The sequence below is a fragment of the Rhinolophus sinicus genome, chromosome 16 (assembly GCF_057876585.1).
Source record: "Rhinolophus sinicus isolate RSI-liver-muscle chromosome 16, RSI-T2T, whole genome shotgun sequence".
Lineage (NCBI taxonomy): Eukaryota > Metazoa > Chordata > Mammalia > Chiroptera > Rhinolophidae > Rhinolophus > Rhinolophus sinicus.
The window spans coordinates 91,542,913-91,563,182 of NC_142516.1; the positions used below are offsets into that span (position 1 = coordinate 91,542,913).

General features: G+C 39.4%; 1 protein-coding gene across 10 annotated transcripts in view; it reads left to right on the forward strand.

Annotated features, from left to right (window-relative positions):
* KATNAL1 (katanin catalytic subunit A1 like 1) overlaps positions 1–19,413 on the forward strand; it is an 81,384-nt gene extending 61,971 nt beyond the window's left edge. For all 10 annotated transcript variants that reach the window (XM_019736488.3, XM_019736479.3, XM_074330073.2 and 7 more), the window contains 3 exons: positions 969–1,103; positions 12,933–13,059; positions 14,265–19,413. In XM_019736488.3, coding sequence (XP_019592047.1) covers positions 969–1,103; positions 12,933–13,059; positions 14,265–14,463 — 461 coding nt within the window. In that variant the 3' untranslated portion in view covers positions 14,464–19,413. The remainder of the gene's footprint in view (positions 1–968; positions 1,104–12,932; positions 13,060–14,264) is intronic.
* Positions 19,414–20,270: the final 857 nt, after the last annotated feature.

Here is a 20,270-nt window from a genome sequence, read left to right on the forward strand (position 1 = left end):
AGAAAATACCATAATGAATTGGGTTGCATTTAAATTTACTACTTTGTTATGCCAGGCTAGAAACTCTGATAAAGTTTGTGAGTTTTTGATATTTTTTTCACTGCATATTCTCCAGAGTTTCCATTGTATAACCTGAAGGTTTTTTATTCTAAAATTTTAGTTCTGATGGGGCGGCCGATTAACTCAGTTGGTTAGAGCGCGGTGCTCTTAACAACAAGGTTGCCGGTTCGATCCCCACATGGGCCACTGTGAGCTGCGCCCTCCACAACTAGATTGAAACAACTACTTGAGTTGGAGCTTATGGGTCCTGGAAAACCACACTTAAATAAATAAAAGTTCAAAAAATAAAATAAAATTTTAGTTCTGAAAAAGTAGACTCTATGTATATATATTTGGTTTGGTATAAAAAGAAATGGTATTTTCAGTAGTGACTGATTATTAGGTTCATTGTTAAATTTCTTTTTTTTTTTATGAGTCACTTAGAAGTTTGAAGGACAAAGCTACTACAGTATAACTGCCTTTCAAAATTATGATTGCATGCTAGTATATTAAGTAAATGTGAACCCTCTTCTGTTTTCTCTTCTTAAGAAATCAAATAAATTAGACTAACAACTAAAATAAAAAATCGGGGGGTCGGAGGTGAACTTCACGATTTAGAAAAATTAGAGAGGAATAAAACAGCATCATCTCCCATGTCTTTTCAAAGGAAATACACATTCATTTTTTACAGAAACATACTGTTTTTCTTATGGATTGGAATCCTGCAATAGATTATGTGAATTCTTCCACTTCCTTGTTTATACTTACCTGTTGAGGTGTCTGGTCTGCCACCATACAGAGGTCAGAAGGGCTGTAGCAGTCACGTCACTGAGTGCGCCACCAAGCCTGTGACTGATCTTAGAAGTGTTGGTTGAATGATAGAGTAAAGCTCTGTAAGAAAAACTCTCTTTTTTCCCCTTACTGTGTAGGAGTTGGAGGAGCTTTAGAGAATGACGATCCTTCCAAAATGGTTATGGTGTTGGCTGCTACTAATTTCCCATGGGACATTGATGAAGCCTTGCGAAGGAGATTAGAAAAAAGGATTTATATACCTCTCCCTACAGGTATGGTGCATTCCTTTTACTATATTTCGATCTTTCTTTTGCTTCCTGTTACCTTTTTAAAAAATGTCTCTAAATCTTTATTCCATTGGCATTCTGCTTAAAGAAGTTTCTCGCATCACAAAACCTACCTGTAGATGGAATAGAGGCCACAGCACTCTGTTGGGGTTCCTTACATTCCAGAGCAGTTCTTACATTCGGGGCCATATTCATGTTTCTAAATCTGGTAGGACCTCTGAGTTTTTACTTATGACCTTGGAGAGTCTTCATTACACCTTAAGTGATTAAAAATAAAGTTCTCTTGAGATCTTTTTAAAAATATGCTACTTTGAAAAGTAAAATTTCATCCTATTGATGAATATGGAAATTTTCATAAGTGAATTTTTTCTTTTTATTTTGAGATAAAATTTACATAGTAAAATGTACAAATCTTAAGTGTATAATCTGATGAGTTTTGACAGATGAATACTCCTGTTTCATCAATACCCTACTAGAGGTGTAGGACATCTGTCACCCCAGAAAGTTTCTGTGTACCTCTTACCAGTTAATTCAAACCTCCTTTACTTTCCTGATTTTTGTTACCATAGATTTGTTTTATCTATTATTAGACTTCATATAGATGGAATCATGACATATGTATTTGTGTGTCTGACTACTTTCACCCATGTGGCTACATGTATCAATAGTTTGTGACGTGATTACGTTACAGTTTGTTTATTCTCATTCTGATGGACATGTGAGTTATTTCTAAGTTTTGGCTATTATGAATGAAGCTATAAACATTCTTGTACAAATCTTATGTATGAATATTTTCAGTTCTTTTGGGTAACATAGATAAGAAAATAATAGGTGGGTTATAGGGTAGGTATGTTTATAATACCCAAACTGTTTTCCCAAGTGGTTGTACCATTTTATACTTTCACCATCAGTGAAGGAGAATCCAAGTACTTCTGTATCCTTATCAACATTTGGTATTGTCAATATTTAATTTTAGCTGTTCTAGTAAGTGTGAAATGTTCTTATTATGGTTTTAATTTGCATTTCTCTGGTGACTAATGATGTGGTGCACGTTTTTCATGGGCCTGTTGGTCTTCGGTATATCTTTTGTGCAGTATCTTTTCAAGTCTTTTGCTCAGTTTTAATTGGTTCATTTGTTTTATTAATGCTATGTAATTCTTTACCAAATATATACATTGTGAATATTTTCTTCCAGTTTGTGGTTTCCGTTGCCGTTTTCTTTATGGTATCTTTCGATAAGCAGAAGTTTTGATTTTGGTGAAGTCCTCTTGTCAAATATTTCTGTTATGGATAGTGCTTTTTGTGTCTTAGACGTCTTTGCCTACCCCAACAGGGCAAAGTTTACCTCCTATATTTTCTTTTAGAAACTATAATTAGATCTGTGATCCATCTTGAATTCATTTTGTGTATGTGTTAGTTAGGGATTGAGTTTCATTTTTTTCCCTATGCATACCGAATTGTTCTAGCACTACTTGTTAAGAATTTTCTTTTTCCACTAAATTACTTTGGCACTTGTACTGAAAATTATTTTGCTATGTGTGGGTCTATTTCTGAATTCTCTACTCTATTCCATTGATTTAAAAAAATTGATACAGAACTATTTCGTCAGGTTATCTGTTTTTTCTTGAGTAAGCTTTGGTAGCTTGTATTTTTCAAAGAATTTGTTCATTTCCTCTAATTTATCAAATTTATTGGGATTTGACCTAATACGAATGTGAAAGCTGACTTAATAGCTTATGTGAAGATGTTGTGTGAAGTCAGTAGGGAAGGCAGTCAGGAAGAGAAGATGAAGTGATGGAAACAAGGGCAAACTAACGTGGGGATGAGCTGCAACCCTTGGCGATCGACTGGAATCCATGTCGGGCTCTTATTGCTTCTAAGACTTCCAACTTTGATAATTGGGATGCTCTGTAGAAGAATCTGGCACTGTTTGAAACAGTCTTAGGAGGCAGCAAAGCTGAAGGAGGAAACCTGACAGGAGCTGGAAAGACTTGGAGGTCCATGTACTTCTCACACTAACAATGAGAGCCAGCAGATAAGTGACAATATGCGTGAGCTGCAAATGCACCTCATGCCCTGAACCATCTTTCTGAGTTGACTCATTTCTGCCTTTCAGATCTTACCCTTAATGACTCGTGGTCCACTCTAACCCAGCGCTGTGCATGAAGGGAATTCTGGGAAATGAAATTCCAGCTTTGCTGAAGTTGACATAATACAAATCCACACACCTTGTTTTCCTTTTATTGTCTCTAGGATCTATAGTAATGTTGCAATTTTCATTCCTGAAATTGGTAATTTGTGTTTTATCTCTATTGTTCTTAATCATTCTTACTAGAGATTTATCATTATTCTTTTGAAAGAACCGGTTTTTTTGCTTTATTTTTCTGTTTCCTATTTTATTGAATTTTTTCTCTTATTTTAATTTTTCCCCCTAATATTTTGAGTGTACTATTCTCTTCTTTTTGTGAGTGATTTTAAGGAATAGAATATGGCAGAAGTGCTGCCATATGACTTCTGACGCTAGATCATAAAAAGGATAGTTTCTTTTTGCCTCTCCCTCTCTCAGGTCATTTGCTATTGGGAAGCCAGCTGCCATGAGGTTAAACAGCCTGTGCAGAAGCCCACATGGGAAGGAACTGAAGGCTGTCACCAACAGCTAGCACCAGCTTGCCGGTCATGTGAGTCAGCTGCCTCACATGATGTATTTTAATGAATTGGCTCATGTGATTACAGAGACTGGCAAGTCTAAAATCTGCAGGATTGGCCTGAGTGCTGGGACCCAGGGAAGAGCTGATGCTGCATTTCCTGTCCAAAGGCCTTCTGCTGGCAGAGTCCCCTCTTCTTGGAAGAGGCCTGTCTTTTGTTTGTTCAGTCCTTCAACTGATTGGACGAGGCCCACCCACATAATGGAGAATAATCTGCTTTACTCAGAATCCACTGATTTAAATATTAATCTTAACCAAAAACACCCTCACAGAAACATCTAGAATAGTGTTTGACCACATATGTGGGTACTGTGGCCTCGCCAAGTTGACACATGAAATTAACCGTCAAACACCTCATGCTAGAACTTTCTATTTCTAGCTAAGCTGCTCCCAAATTCCTGATGCACAGAAACTGTAAGGATAATAAATTGTTTTAAACCACTAAATTTTAGTATAATTTTCTATTCAGAAATAGGTAATTAATATACTATATAGTTTTTGTCAGCTAACTCTAACATCTGGAACATCTGTTTCTTTTATTGGCTACTTTTAAATTTTCTTGATTATGGGTCATATTTTTGTGTTGTTTTTTTTTTTTACACGTCCAGTAATTTTTATTATATGCTTTAAATTGTAGGAGTCTAGATTATGTTGTTTTCCTTTAAGGGATGTTGAATTTTGTTCTGGCAGACACTCAAATTATTGGCAGAACTTAAGAAAAAGCCAATTTACAATTCTTTGTTGTTTGTTGGCTAATGCATGAAAACAGTTGCCTCTTGTATTTTATTTATAGTTGGACAAGTCTTGGTACCATAGAAGGACAAGTCTGGTACCCGTTTTGTTTTGTTTGTTTGTTTTTTTGTGATGGCCAAGACTGGAAACCTCACCTGTGATTTTTGAAACTTAATTTTTATAACAATAGTTATTACTCATTTTTGTGACTAGATCTCAAGGCTGTATACAATATAATTAATTGGTAGAGTTCTAGCTCACAGATTCCATTCTTGTATTGTCTTTCCTGGCTGCTATTATGTATTCTATTAATTCTAATAATCTCATTATTTAAAAAGAAAAATTTTCATAACATAGTGCTTAATTTACTGCTTGAGCTTATGAATTAATGAGTGTATTGAAAGCAATAATGGAAATGATGTGATTTAGAACCTGTCAGCTATCCTGGAATGTCACACCTCCCAGAAGCAGCTCCTGGTGCCTGTGTCACTCTTAGGTTAGTCACATGAAGGTTTGAAGTTTGAGTGGTTTGTTACTACTTCTGATTTAATAAGTTTCTTCCCTTTCTCTTTTTTCCCCTTTTTCCTCTTCCTCCTTGCTTTCTAAACAAAATATGTATATGATATCTAGACATAGGTTTAAAAACCGAGTTTTAAACTTTTCAACCATATACATACAATGATTATAAATAAAAAATTAATACTGATGGGGGAAAACAGAAGTTTCACTACTTAAACTGACATCATTTAAACTGCTGTACTTTGGCCTTTAATTCATTATAATAGGGAGAAAACGTGTAATTGGATGATAGCAGTTTTATGAACTGCTGAGGAAAGCTTAGGTATTGGGGGAAAGATATACTTTATGGTGCAAAGGTAGAGATTTAGCTTTCTGTGAAATACTGGAGAAGAAAATAGATTTGGCTGACGAAAGGCCTTCTTCTAAACCTGTTTTCCCTTAAGTGAGGAGGTGATGTCCGTTACAGGTAATCACTTCTGGGCGCCTCTCCTTGCTCCTGACTAGTCTGAAGGTATGTACCTCGCGGCCGGAGGACTTGAAAACCTGCTTTCTCCTGAGGGGCTCCAACTCCACTTTCTAACTTTTTCTTCCATCTGTATTAATGAACTCAGCAGGTGTTTATTTAGCTTTTTGCTCTGTGAAAGATATTTATTAGGTACTGTGGGATTACACAAGTAATGTATAGTGTGTTTGGAAGGTGGGCATGCACTTCACCTAAATGTAGTGAAAACAGTGTAACATGTGATTCTAGAGTTTTCTCCATAGTACTTTTGGTGTGGGGAATGAGGAATAATAAATTCTGACTCAGGTGCTTAGGGGAGATTTCATGGAGCGAGTTGCATTGTCACTGAATTTCCATCGAGAAAGACAGAAACAAAGGCATAGTTGTTTGAAAATGAATAAACAGATAGCTGTTGCGACTAGAGCATCTGGTAGGATAGAAGGGTCTAGAAGAGACAGACTGACAAAATTTGGAAAGGCGAGAGACCTGAGAGAACGATTTGGAAATCTAGGGTAAAATTAATGGAAGGAAAAGTAGATTATATTTAAAAAATTGAGGGACATTTTATGAACAAAAGCAACCATGAAAATAAATTGATAGTTGGAAAAAGCATGAAGTACAAGAATGAGAGTAGATAAAACAAGAAAAGCCATCCCAAAAAGGCATATTGTAAGTTACATAACCTATGTAAATATGCAGATTTCTTTAAGATTGACAGGCAGTTAGAACTGATGGCAAGAAACATTAGTGTATCAGTTACTCTTGCTGTTTAACAAATCACTCCAAGCCGTCTGGTTTTGCTCATGGATCCTGTGGGTCAGGGACTCGAGTGGGCACCCCTGCAGGGGTGGCTTGTGTCCGCTTCCTGAGGTCTGGGTCACGATGGGAAGATTCAGGGGCTGAGGGTGACTCCACCACTGCAGCCTGGGGCCACCTGGAGCGTCATCACGCACTCACTCACGTGCCTGGTGGTGGAGGCCTGGGGCACCTCCATGTTAGCTGTGGCCGTTCCACAGCAGGTTTCAGACGTGAGAGCTCGGGGCTCCACGTGTATTGTTCCGCTGAACATGGAGGGTACGTTGCTTTTTGTGACCTCACCTTGGAGGTCATGTCGTGTCACTTCTGCTGTGCTCTAGGTGGAAGCACTTACAAGCCCAGCTGCTCTCTGGAGGGGGGAATTGGACACCTTAGGGTGGGAGGGGTCAAGGCTGCATTGTAGCAGCAGGTGTGGGATAGAAAAGAACCATGCAGCCATCACGGCAAATACAATCTGCCACAGTCAACGAAAGGCAAGAATCAGGTGGCAGGACAGGAGCCGAGCTTTCACTAAGTGTCTTCCTACTGTGTGCACCCCCCGGTCAGCTAATGAGCTCCTTCCTCTGGCCCTTTCCTCTAATTCTGGTTTGCTTTTAGACCAACCCCTGGACCACCAAGGCCTCTGAGCATCTCCTAGACTGGGAATGACTCATTTTCTGTCACACCGGGGTCAGGGCACTTTGTTTTCTTATTATAAATTCACACCTTCTCTCTTGTTGGCGTCATATGCTGTCTGGAGTACGCTGCTGTGCTTTTCTGCTTACCTTTTTTCACGCTGTTATATACGTGCTTCCTCCTACTTCCATGTAATTGTGTATGATGCTCCCGTTTCCCAGATTGCTCCTTGTCTTCCCTTCCATTGACATTTTATTGATTTTCGAAAGTCAACATTAAAGCATTTGATTCTGTGACGTCTTTGCCCTGGCCTGTCTCGCTGGGTGGATTCCACCTCCCTGGGTGTTTCATCTGTTTTCTGGCTCCCAGATGTTCCTTCGTAGAAAGGATCTGGGATTCCCATGTGTCCCTCTAATCCTGTTTGTTGACTGACTGACAAACATTTGCTGAGTGCTGACTGGCCCAGACTTTACATGTACGAGGTCTGACAATTAAGTTCGTGAACTTGCCCCCGTGTGCTTACATTGGCAGCCCTGTACCAACAGCTCAGGAAGGTTTCATAACCTTGGTATATCAGTGTCTCACAGCTGTGTTCGTGTCTACGTGTGGTGGTGTCTTGCTGAGTGGCGTTCATTATTGTTGAGTGTTTTTGAGTGTTGTCACGAGAATGTGTGAGCCTAAATTAGAGCAATGAACAAACATTCAGTTTCTTGTTAAGCTTGGCAAGAATGGAAGTGAAATCAGGGACATGTTAGTCCAAGTTTATGGGGATAATGCCATGAAGAAAACTGCAGTGTACAAATGGATTAAACATTTCTCTGAGGGGAGAGAACGTGTCACTGATGAAGAGAGGTCAGAGCAGTCAGTAACAAGCAGAACTGACGAAAACATTGAAAAAGTTCGTCGAATGGTGCATCAAAATCATCGGCTGACTGTGAGATGCATAGCAGACCAAGTAAACATCGATAGAGAAACAGTTAGAAAAATCTTAACTGAAAATCTTGGCCTGAGAAAGGTGTGTGCAAAAACGGTCCCAAAGGAGCTCACTGATGAACAAAAGCAAAGGAGAGTCGAAGTTTGCCAGGACCTTTTGGAGAGGCAAGATGATGTTTTGGGCCATGTTATCACTGGTGATGAAACATGGGTGTACCTCTACGACCTGGAAACAAAGCGTCAAAGTGCACAATGGAAGTCAGCCAATTCTCCATGACCAAAAAAGCTCTGTGAGTCCAAATCAAGATGTTGCTCACCTTTTTTGATATTAGAGGGATTATTCATTATGAATTTGTACCAATTGGACAAACAGTTAACCGAGTTTACTATTTGGAAGTGCTGAAAAGGCTGCGTGAAAAAGTTAGATGACCTGAACTTTCGCCAACAATTCATGGCTCCTGCATCACAACAATGCACGAGCTCACATGGCACTGCCTGTGAGGGAGTTTTTAGCCAGTAAACAAATCACTGTATTGAAACACCCTCCCTACTCACCTGATCTGGCCCCCAATGACTTCTTTCTTTACCCAAAGATAAAGGAAATATTGCAAGGAAGACATTTGGATGACATTCAGGACATCAGGGTAATAAAGTGACAACTCTGATGGCCATTCCAGAAAGAGTTCCAAAACTGCTTTGAAGGGTGGACTAGGCGCTTGTCGGTGCATAGCTTCCCAAGGGGTGTACTTCGAAGGTGACCATAGTGATATTCAGCAATGAGGTGTGTAGGCCTTTTCTAGGATGAGTTTGCGAATGTGACTGTGAGACCGCGTGTGACCTCATTTAACCTCACAACCATCTTGTGTGCTTATCTTCATTTTACTTATGAGGAAACTGAGGCTGAGAGGTTAAGTGTCCTCCCCAGGGCAGCAGGACAGGGATGTCAGTGCCCCTCGTGACCCACTGAGCTGGATGCCCTGTGTGCCCCAGGAGAACTGCATTCACGAGAAGTTTCGATCCCTTTAACAGTGTTTGGATTCAGAATGTGTGTGACTTGGCTGTAGAGTATTGGCAGTACTTCATACTGTTATTAACACATTAACCCCTCGTTAAATCCTTTCATAAAGTTATTACTTATTAATTCAGTTTTATAGAGCTGATAAATCCTACTTAGACTCTTCTAACAAATCACTGATAAACCAGTGTTAGAAGTTAATTTTCCCCAAATCTTGGTTACTGGGGAAAAGGAGGCAGCTAAGCTTCAGTGCTGCCAGGCTGTCACTTAGGAACAGGCTATGCCACCACGTTTATTTAGGTTGGCCATGTGGAACCTCCTTTCCAAGGGAAAACACAGCATCTTAAACTTGGTGTTTAAGTCCTCAGGGCTGGCCGCCGTCATGCATTTGCTTTACAAATCCCGTGGGAGTCTGACATTGGAGCAAACGGACCACGTGGTCCTCCTTCGGTAATGCCCACTTGCTGCGTGTGGGGGCACATGGGGCTCTTATGTGATACTTGGGGCTTTTCCTGGGGCGTCAGGGGCACGGCCACCTTCTGTAGCAGTGGACCTGGGCTCGTCCTCCCCCTCTTTCTTCCCACACCCCTGTTGCTGACCACCTGAGTGGAGGACTCCATGGGCCCTACCCTGTGAGCTGAAAGTTTGGCCTTTTGGTGAGGGCTGGCCCAGGATAGGGAGCTCCCAAGATAAAGGGGTGCTGGAAGGAAAGGTTTTCTAGTCACACCCCTGTTTTTGGGGGGCAGTCCCAGATAATGCCTGTTTGCGTCCTTTTCCACAGTGGCAGCTTTATCTTAGTGTGAGTGTAAATGTGTGTGTGTGTGTGTGTGTGTGTGTGTAATATCACTGAGACACAGAAACATGGATTAAAATACTCAATTTATCCAATAATTGGCAAAGCAAACAACAATATGACCACCATGCACAATGAGAAATGGAGTGTTGTCTGACCTCAGAAGCTCCCCAGGATGTTGCTTTCCTAGCACAGCTGCCGTCCTGCCCCCTGGTGGTAATCGCTGTTACTCCTTTTATGGAAATGATTTATTGTTCTTATAATTTTATCACCTAATAATATATCCCCAAACAGTTTTACCTCCTATTGAACTTTGCATAACTGAAATCACACTAATTGTGTTTATTTGTACTTGCTGCTTCTGCTCAGTATATTTTTAAGATTCGTCCATGTTGTGACATTTTGATGAACATAATTTTTTTGCTGTGTGGCATTTTGTTGTATTAGTGTGCTAGGGCTGCCATAGCCACGTACCACAGACTGGGGGGCTTAAACAACAGATACTTGTTTCTCACAGTTCTGGAGGCTGGAAGTCCAAGAAGAAGGTGTCGGCAGGGTTGTTTTCAGTCTGGGCCTCTTCCCTTGACTTGTAGACGGCCATTTTCTTCCAGTGTCTTCATGCAGACGGTCTCCCCCTATGTGTCTGTCCTAATCTTCTCGTATGAGGACATCAGTCCTATTGGATTATGGCCCACCCTAGTGACCTCATTTTACCTTCATTAGCTGTGTAAAGGCCCTGTCTCCGTAAGTCACGTGCTGAGGTACTGGGGTAAGGACTTCAACATAGGACATTAGGGTGGGGGGTAGCTCAGCCTATACCACCTCCTTGTGTGGTTACACCACAGCGACCCATCATATTACTCGAATGGCATTTTGATTGTTTCCACTTTTACGCTGTTGTGAACAGTGCTGCTGTGAACATTTTATACTGTATAATGGTGTGAGTGCCTCAGTTTCCCTAGGACAGGACAGAGCATTCCGTCCTAGGAGTGACCTGCTATGACGTGTCATGTAGTGGAACATGTAGATAAATCCAGTTTGTCATTCCGGTTTCCACTCCTGCCAGCACTGTGTGGGGAATTCCTGTGGTTCCACATCTCTCCAACACCTGGTGTTGGCAGCCTTTTTAATGTATACCAGTGTTTTGGTGTGCAGTGTTATCTCATTGTGGTTTAATTTGTATTTCCTTTATATTAAAGCATTTGAACATCTTTTCCTTTATTTATTGGCCATTTGGATTTTATGATATATGTGTTCAAGTGTTTTGCCCATTTTTCTATTAGGTGGTCTGGCTTTTCCTTACTGATTTGTAGGAGTTCTTGAAATATTCTGGGTGTAAGTCTTTTGTTACTTATATATATTGTAAATATCTCTTGAAACTCTGTTGCTTGTGTGTTTTCACTGTATTTATAGTATCTTCAGATAAATAGGAATTCCAGATTTTAAGCTGGTTAGCTTATCAATCTTTTCCTTTATAGCCACTTTTAAAAAATATATATCTTAAAGATATTTCTCTGTGGTCATTAAGATATTTTCCTGTTTTTATCTTGTAAAATGCTTATAATTTTGCATCTACCATTTAGATTGGTAATATATGTGGCACCAACTCATGTATGGTGTGAGGTAGGACCCATCTTCATTTTCCCCTGTGGGTAGTCCATTCTGGCATCATTTATTGAGAAGACATTCCTTCCCCAATGTCTGAGCCGCTGAGTCATAAATCAGGTGTGCAGAGTACATGCTCTGATCTGCTTCTAGACGCCCTCTTCTGTTTTACTGATCCGTTTGTCTGTCTGCAAGGGTATCACACTGGCGTGAGCCTCACTGCTCTGTAATAAGTCATGAAATCAGACAGAGCAGTCCCGCCCACCTCGCCACTCTTCTCCCAGTGTCTTGGTCATTGGTCGTCCTTGGTTCTTTCCATTCCCGTTAGTATGTTAGAATCTGCCTGTCTGGTTCCACAAACAGCTGTCGGGGTCATTATTGGAACGTCTTGACTCTGTAAGAGCATTTGAGGGAGAATTGTCAATGTTATGAAAGACAAAACAAGCAAAAACTAAACATCGGGGGACTGTTTTAGATTATAGAAGAGTGAGGAGATATGATAACTAAATGCAGCATGTGATGGTTTTTAACAGAGTTATAAAGGCCTGGGACAAATGGGGACATTGATTCTGGATTGTGTATTAGATGCTACTAACATACAAGTGTTAAATTTCCAGAAAAGTGTGATAATTGTGGATACCTTGTTGTTAGGAGATACATGCTGAAGCATTTCAGATGAAATGTTGTGATGCCTACAGCTAACTCTCAATTCAAAAAAGCAGAGGAGGAGAGGAGAGGAGAAGGGAGTGACAATGACAAAATGTTGACAATTGGTTAACCTAGATGAAAGCCACATAAGTGTTCACTGATGTTTTTTTTCACTTGTAGATTAAAATTTTTTCAAAATAAAAGTTGTGGAAAACCAAATTTTATTTCATATCACAGGAAATAGTAGAGAGCCAGATCCAAACTAATGATGTGTTATCTTAGTGTACTATATTAAGCAGATTTACCAGTAAAACTGATAGTAAAGCAGCAAGCATGATTGGTTATTTTAAAAATTCTGTGGTTTGTTTGAGCTGACTCAATCCACATTTCGATCACAGTGGAACAGCAAATGTCTGGGGGCTGGCTCTCCAAGTAAAATATATACTAATAAGCATTTTGTGCCAAGTGCTGATTTCCAGAAAAAGAAAACTGATAGAGTTGTGGAATTCTTCCCTGATATCATACTAAAGAGGGGAGCAAAGTAATTCATAGGAGTTACACTCCATGCAGTCTGGTATTATAAACCTTAGCCTAAATGTCTTTTGTTTTTTACTACAAGCACATCTAGTGCTGGAATACTGATGTTGTTCTTTTTCATAAAGCATCTCAGACCCTCTATTCTCATAGCAAGAATCCTAACAATCTTTACAGAGAACTCTTGAGTTTGTTTCATCTTTAGTTGTTGCAGCCAAGGCACATAGGGAGTTCAATGATCCCACGAGTCGCGTAATGAGTTGGTGGGGCCCCTGGGCTCACAGTGACTGACTTCATTGCATCCGTCTCTTTCTTCCCCTGAACGTTAGTATGTGATTTCTCCTTAACATGATGTATAGAGAAAAACATCTAACAATAGCAAAAAATCTTCTAACAGCAAAAGGAAGAACGGAGCTTCTGAAGATCAACCTTCGTGAGGTTGAGCTGGATCCTGATATTCAGCTGGAAGATATAGCAGAGAAGATTGAGGGCTACTCTGGTGCTGACATAACCAACGTTTGCAGGTATTGTTAACAGTCTGTGAGCCTAGACGTCAGTTATAGGTTTGTCGGGAGGACTGGTCTGAAAGTCAGTGTTGTCGTTAGCCCTTGACGTGAAAACAGCTACCCATTTCTTTGACATGATTTCCCATGTGTCTTGCTTTTTTCTACTTGACTTCACTGGTCATTGTTGATGAGTAATTACCTAACAATATGGTCACATTTTCATCCTTTGACTTTTAAGAAATTGTTTGCCTAATTTGGTAACAACTTAAGGTTAATTTAGCCCTAAATTAAAGCATGACTGCATTAACATAAAATCCCATTTAGTTTTGGGCAGCATGAGATGAACAGGGTTGATCCGTTTAAGCTGTGAATGATCCATATATTACAATTTCCCTTTAATTTTTAGACAATTCACATTGCTCAATGAAGACGATTTTTTTTCATTTATTTCTTTTCTAATTATATTTAAATTGACACCAGTGGCCTCTTTAAAACCACAACATGTGTTTCTTATATATTTTCTACCAGTATTTTTCTTGTATGCATCTAAGCTTAGTGGCACACAATATGCTCACAGTAGTTTCTACTACTATAACTATACTAAAATATATAAAACTTGAACTTTTAGTTGGCTTTTTTGTGAGCCCTAATTGTCCATTTCTTCAAAACCTTCAGAATTATTTTCAGGTGATCAAAAAGGAGCTGAAAATTGGATCTGGAGAAGTCAGATTTTCTCCCTGTAGTTTCCCACAAATACTCCCTGTAGGGAATTCCACGTGTACTCTGTGGCTTGATTGACGTTCCAGAGATAGTTTCCCGGCTTTACCTCTTCCCCTTAGGTTGTAGACAAACCGATATAAGACTTGAATTATCTTAACATTTAGCCACATGTTCACTTCCAAGTACAGTATTTCAAAATTGTACTTCCATTTCCTAAGCTTCTAGGCTGCCTTTGAGGAGCAAGTGGGGAAAAGAAAATTCAATACCCTGAGCCCAGCCTGGACTTCTAGGATTCGTTGCTGATGCATTTTATGTTTAAGTCCTTTACATGTTGTTTTAACCTTTCCTGAGCCCCCAGGATGTCTCTGAGTTAGGGAATTGTATGCAGCATCATAAAAACACGTCAGGCGACCTTTGCACCATCTTGCCCTAGCTTGGTTACAGCTGAAGGTGTTTCCAACGTTTGCAGCAGCGGTTACTTACTGACTTTGGCGCACTTGCAGGGACGCGTCCTTAATGGCCATGAGACGGCGCATCAATGGCCTGAGCCCAGAGGAGATCCGCGCGCTTTCCAAAGAGGAGCTTCAGATGCCGGTCACCAAGGGAGACTTTGAGCTGGCGCTGAAGAAAATCGCTAAGTCTGTCTCCGCTGCGGACTTGGAGAAGTATGAAAAGTGGATGGTTGAGTTTGGATCTGCTTGAATTTCTGTCAGCTCTTCCATGTCTGGTATCTTGGTTTATAAAATGTGAAGAAATTCCCCGCAATTTTTTTCAAAAACAGGTTTGGAACTTTTCATGGGAGAGAGTTTCACTTAAAGGAAGACCATCTAAGACCACAGAGTATAAATGTCATTGAAAAATAAGAGAAGCTGACATAAAGGGCCTGATGGCCCCGTCCCCAGCTGTGTGCTGGTACCGCACACTTTCATGCATTAATATTGCACCCCTAAACCAGGTGCCGGGGTGGCGGAAGAAAGCCATCAGTACGCTTTGTGGAAACTTGTTTACGAAAGACTTAGAAGGACCTCTGTTTCTCACTTGCATTTGTGGGTTTTGTCCTATTCATTGCTTTGAACATGAGGGACCTGTATACAGTGACTCAACATCAGAACTGAGTTTGTGTCAAATTCATTATTTGTTGTTAAGAATGATAGTTTTGGGGTAAGTAATGAATATGCGAGTTAAAGCTCTAGAATTCAGCTATTCCTGTGAGAGTCCACCCTGTAGGTCAAATTTTTGTGCTCCCCCCCACCATTTTTCTGTTAATTGTTTCATCACGTACTGAGCCCTGTGAGGGAATAGCCTTGTGGTTTTTGAATCGTTTTGCCAGGTGGTTTCTCTGGTCTTTAGTATTTTTTACCAATGCTGCTCATATTTCGTATTGGAAGGGTAGGAGAATGTTGCGATTGCATGAGTTGCACTTCTTCAGTTTACACTTTTAAGTTCGTTTTCACTTTTTCAATATGGTCAAACACATAAACCCTTTATTTTTTTCAGCTCCAACATTGTTTGATTTTTGCTGTATTTGACTTTCATATTCCAAATACTTGCGTATTCTAAACAAGTCCACTCTCTGTGGCTAACGCAAAACAAATTTGATAGTTTTGCAGACAGTTTGTTTAACAAAATAACATTGTCCATAATGAACGATGTTCGTTTGAAAATTTGAAAATTGTTCTTTGTCTGGGTTGAGAACTTGTGCACGTGGTAAGATTAGGGGAGAAGTCTGCCATGCTCATTTCGGTTCGGCAGGAATCAGACAATAGTAAGAGGCCAGAAAAAGTAGATGGCACGTAGCTAACCACAAGGACAGTATCCTGTGCTAGTTGTTTAAATTACGTTGATTCTAGTTTGGTTGGGCAACCTGTGCTTTAATGGTCAAGCTTTTTAAAATTTGCATTTGATGATACCCCGAATTCTCAACCTCGGAGAGCATCTACTGGTTTAAAACGAAAAATAACGTAACCCTGTAGACACTTCGGGACAAAAGCCTCGGAGTATCTTGCTTAAGAGATTTTTTCCCTACTAAAAACTATGTAATTTTCAGATAGCTTAAGCCTGACTCTAACCTCCAGTATTCATCGAATGCCCTTTCCTCTGAGGCCTAGATTATAAGAGTTAAAATCATAAGGCATCATGATTTTATTTTTATTGAATTAATTCACCTTAAAAATTGAATGACAGAAGTTTCCTGTTATTCATTTTAAATAAAAAATAATCCTATTAAGATAGTCTTCCAGAATATTGCCATTCGTGACATTTGTTTCCTGAAGTCCTTGGGGCAGTCATTAAAACATTAGTGTTTGGGTTGCTAGAACTTGTTTGCGTACTTTAGCTGATCGGGTAGACCGTTTTGCGAGATTTTGTGTTACTCGTTTTGGCATGTGTTTCACTTTTTAAAAATTCTTCATGGATAATGATATGGTAATTGTGATTTTAAAAAATCATCAGTTAAGCAGTATTTGGGGACTCAAGCTTTCTGGAAGCTAATCTTTACCAAGATAAGTGAGCCAGGTGTGCTTTTTTTATTTCCCTTGTTTCTCATTTTGCTCTGTCAGTGGATGGTGAATGCTCTTCAGCCCCTTAAAGCTTCCTGAGGAGACGCCTCAGGTGTCCATCCAGCCTTTGCAGTCCACGTGTATATGCTCTCTTTATTGTAAGACAGTATTGCCTTACCCAGCATGAGAGCATTGTTATGTTTTGCTGTTTAATTTTATTTTTCTGTGTTGCATTATCAAATTAGAAAAATTTGGTTCCTCTGATTCATCTAAAAGCACAAGTATTTTGGGTTCTGCACACATGATGTTAGGACTAAGTTCGTACAGTTCTGTCCTGCAGGTCACTGATCAGATAGTTCCTGCATTCAGCAGACTTGCTTTGGTTGCCCACTGTGTACAAGACCCCACGGAGCCGGGGGGGGGGGGGAGCTCTGTGGCTTACAGAGTTGGACAGGTGTGCTGTTCAGACCCGGCACTTTGCACAATTATACTACAGCTTCTGGCTCCAACTAATGAAACGAGTTCAGGTTATAAATGGAGAGACACAGTAATCTGTGTAAGAGGTTTACTCTCTTTAAATCTGTTTTAAAATTAGAACTGATATCTATCTGTTAGAACAATATAACTAGTATAAATCTGGCTATTTTCATGAATCATTTTTGTCATTTCCCAAGCTACATTTTTATTGTAAACATGTACACATGTAATTATGGTAGACATGTGAAATGTTACATGTTTTTTGTGAACATTTTGCTCATAATTCTTTCATTTTTTAAAGGCATTAATATTGATGAAATGTACCAGACAAGTGGCTCTTCAGTGTAGGCTGGAACCTTCTAGAAATCCAAGTAGACAGTAGGAGTGGCATCACAGGCTTTGTCTTGTGGTCAGTAGCAGCGTAGGCGTTCCAGACAGACCACATGCACCTGGGCTCGGACCGCGGCCTCCAGAGCACCAGGACAGCTTCGGAGAAGACGTGGGGTCCAGCTGTATACTCAGGGGCGTCACCCCTAAGCTGTGTACTTAGGAGCTCCTGAGGCTGCAGTTTTTATGATGTAATATTTGACTGTCAGAAAATAGGCTGAGATTACTGATTACTCAAAAAGTGATCAGGCTATTGATCTGGTGAATCTACTATGAACAAACATATGGATACATCAGGGAAAAATTGTGGGTGTATAGCCTAAATTTATAATATAATTGTCACTCTTTCACTTTGCTACATGTAGCCTGACTCTACTGAACATGAAATTACTCATAGTCTTTAGGTTTTGAGCAGTTTGAGTTGTTGAATTCCTTCGTAGGAAGTTTCTATTTTCACTGTTGAATCCGTGATGTGAGTCATAAAACTACCCAGCTGACGTGGCTGTGTCTCACTTTCCCCATGTAGCCTGAGGTGCCGTGAATGACTGCAGGTTTGCGTGGGTTCTGGCCCCTGCAGTATTGTCTTGAATATTGAGTCTTTTTTGTGCAGTAATAGATCCCCACTCTTCCTTTGATCTCATCGATGGTAAATCACCTTGGGATATATCCTGGATGATAGGCTTAAAACATTAAGGATATCGGCTGGCCTTTTCCAAGAAGCGGCCACCTACCTTGTATGAGGAAACTATAGTAATTATTCTTGCAATATTTTTCGGTATCTTTTGTTCCTTAACTGTTTTGATTGTATAATATTTTTTACACAACACTTTGTGGTGCACGTAATATTTATGTGGATCTAAGGATCTGTCACAACAGAAAGTAGGAATTAACAGATGGAGGGAATGTTAGGGGACACAAATATTTAAACCCAAAATGTTTTATTGTCATCTCCACTAATTATTTTTGCAGAAAAAGCTAAAAATTCTGTTACAATGACTGACTGTGTTTACTTATTTATACTTTTCATTAGGTTTTTCATACATATTTATTTAATTTTTAGGACATTTGCTTTTAATATTATTTCTTAATGTGGAAACTGTATGAGTATTTTAAAAATAAAATCCTTAAGATAATGTGTTTTTAAACATTTACAAATTAATAATAATTATTTGAATTTTTATTAGGATTTTAGGCTTCAGACAACTCTTTAGCTTAAATATTTCTAAATTTCCAGGTGACTCATTAATAAAAACAGAAAAGAAAAATTAAAGCAATGTCATAAAATTTATTCTTTCTCTTTTACCGTTCTCATTTCTTCATTGATCTTATTTTATATTGTGTATGTAAATAACCTGGACACTGCTTTGTCACCAGCAGTGTATAGGTTTTTGTACATTTGGAAATTTGGTACAACAAATAGGAAATTAAAACAGGTTTTCCTCCTATAAACGGGCTCTCATTTGATTTTATGTTCAAAACTATAAAATGCACTTTTGTTTTATAACCTCTGAAATGACTAAATGTTGCCCTTTGGAAAACCTGACTGAATCTTTGCACATGTTATTTTCAGAGTCTACCTCGGTTAACCAGGCTTAGTTTTAGGAGGGAAGGAATTGAAACCGTATTTAAATTCAGTTCATTATCTGCACTTGTTTAAGTGTTTCCTTCTCTTCTCGCCCTCTCCTCATTAACTTTTTTTTAACCCTGAAAGTTTTACTTAAAATATTTGTCTGTCTTCTTTTGGCAAAGCCACGTATTCCAAATCAGCCTTCTGTGAAATGTCTGAATTATTCTTCCCTTCTTTGTTATGACCTGTTCACTGTTTGGATGCGTTTCATCTCAAGGAGCAGTTTCAAACACAACACACATCCTCCTGTTTTCGCGTAGCTTCATAAATACAAGCTAATGTGACAACATTGGGCATCTGGGAACTCGACTGTTTCTGTGTCTATTCTCTAAGAGCCTGAGTACTTCCTGGACACAAATGGGCGTGACACGCGGTCCACACAGTGGACGGCAGCAGTCACCGTAGGTACACGTGGTGTGCACAGTGTCCAGCGAGATCACTTCACTACCTGTTACGATGGTTTGTAAGTGTGGTGTTGAGATTTTTGTTTCAGTGTTTGTCTCCCAGTATTTTGAACTTCATTTAAAGGAGAAGGTGTTTCTAAATTGTATTTATAAAATGTGATTTTCCTTACATTTTGTGCTGCTACTTTGCTAGTTTCATGAGCTTAGGTGTGTTTGTGCATAGGTTGTAATTTGGTAATAAATTTCTAGAGTGTTGCTAGTCAGTGTTTTCTTTGTGGTTCATATTTGATCTACAGTCACTGGTCCACTTGTCATCAGTGAGAGTGACAAACCCCTCACTAGTGAGGAGTGACTTCCCAGAGTTTTAGTTCTTACAGAATCACATCCTATGAACCTGACATTTTGTGTTTGCCATGCACTGTACTAATAATTTCAAGGTTGATGCAGGTAAGATGAGTGGCTTTTCAACTCGTTCTAACTGGTTTAATAAACACACTTGTGTTATTTGTGTGGCACCATTGCAGAAGGCGTGTTCCTTCCATTTGGTGAATTTTCCAGATGACTATGTCTGATTTTATGAATCCCCAAAATTACTTTTTAATTCACAGACTTGACTTTTTTTGTGCTGTTTTAGGTTTACAGAAAAATTAAACAGCAAGGAGAGTTCTCATACTTCCTCCTTCCTGTCCCTCCAGTTTCCCCTTTTATTAATATCTTGCTTTGATGTGGTACATTTGTTATAATTGAGTCCATATTGATACATTATTATTGCTAAAGTTTATAGTTTACATTAAGGTTTATTCTGTGTTGTAAGTTCAGAGGGTTTTGACAAAAGCATAGTGTCGTGTATCCACCATCACAGTGTCACACAGAATCGTTTCCCTGCCCGAAAGTCCCCTGTGCTTTGCCTGTTCACTTCCCCCTCCCCCAGCCCCTGCCCCCTCATCCTTTCACTGTCTCTATAGTCTAGTCTGCCTTTTCCAGAATGTCAGAGTTGGAATCATATGGTGGATAGCCTTTTAAGACAAGCTTCTTTCACTTAGTAGTACGCATTTTAGATTCTTTAATGTCTTCCTGTAGCCAGAGAGTTTGTTTCTTTTTATCACAGAATGACAT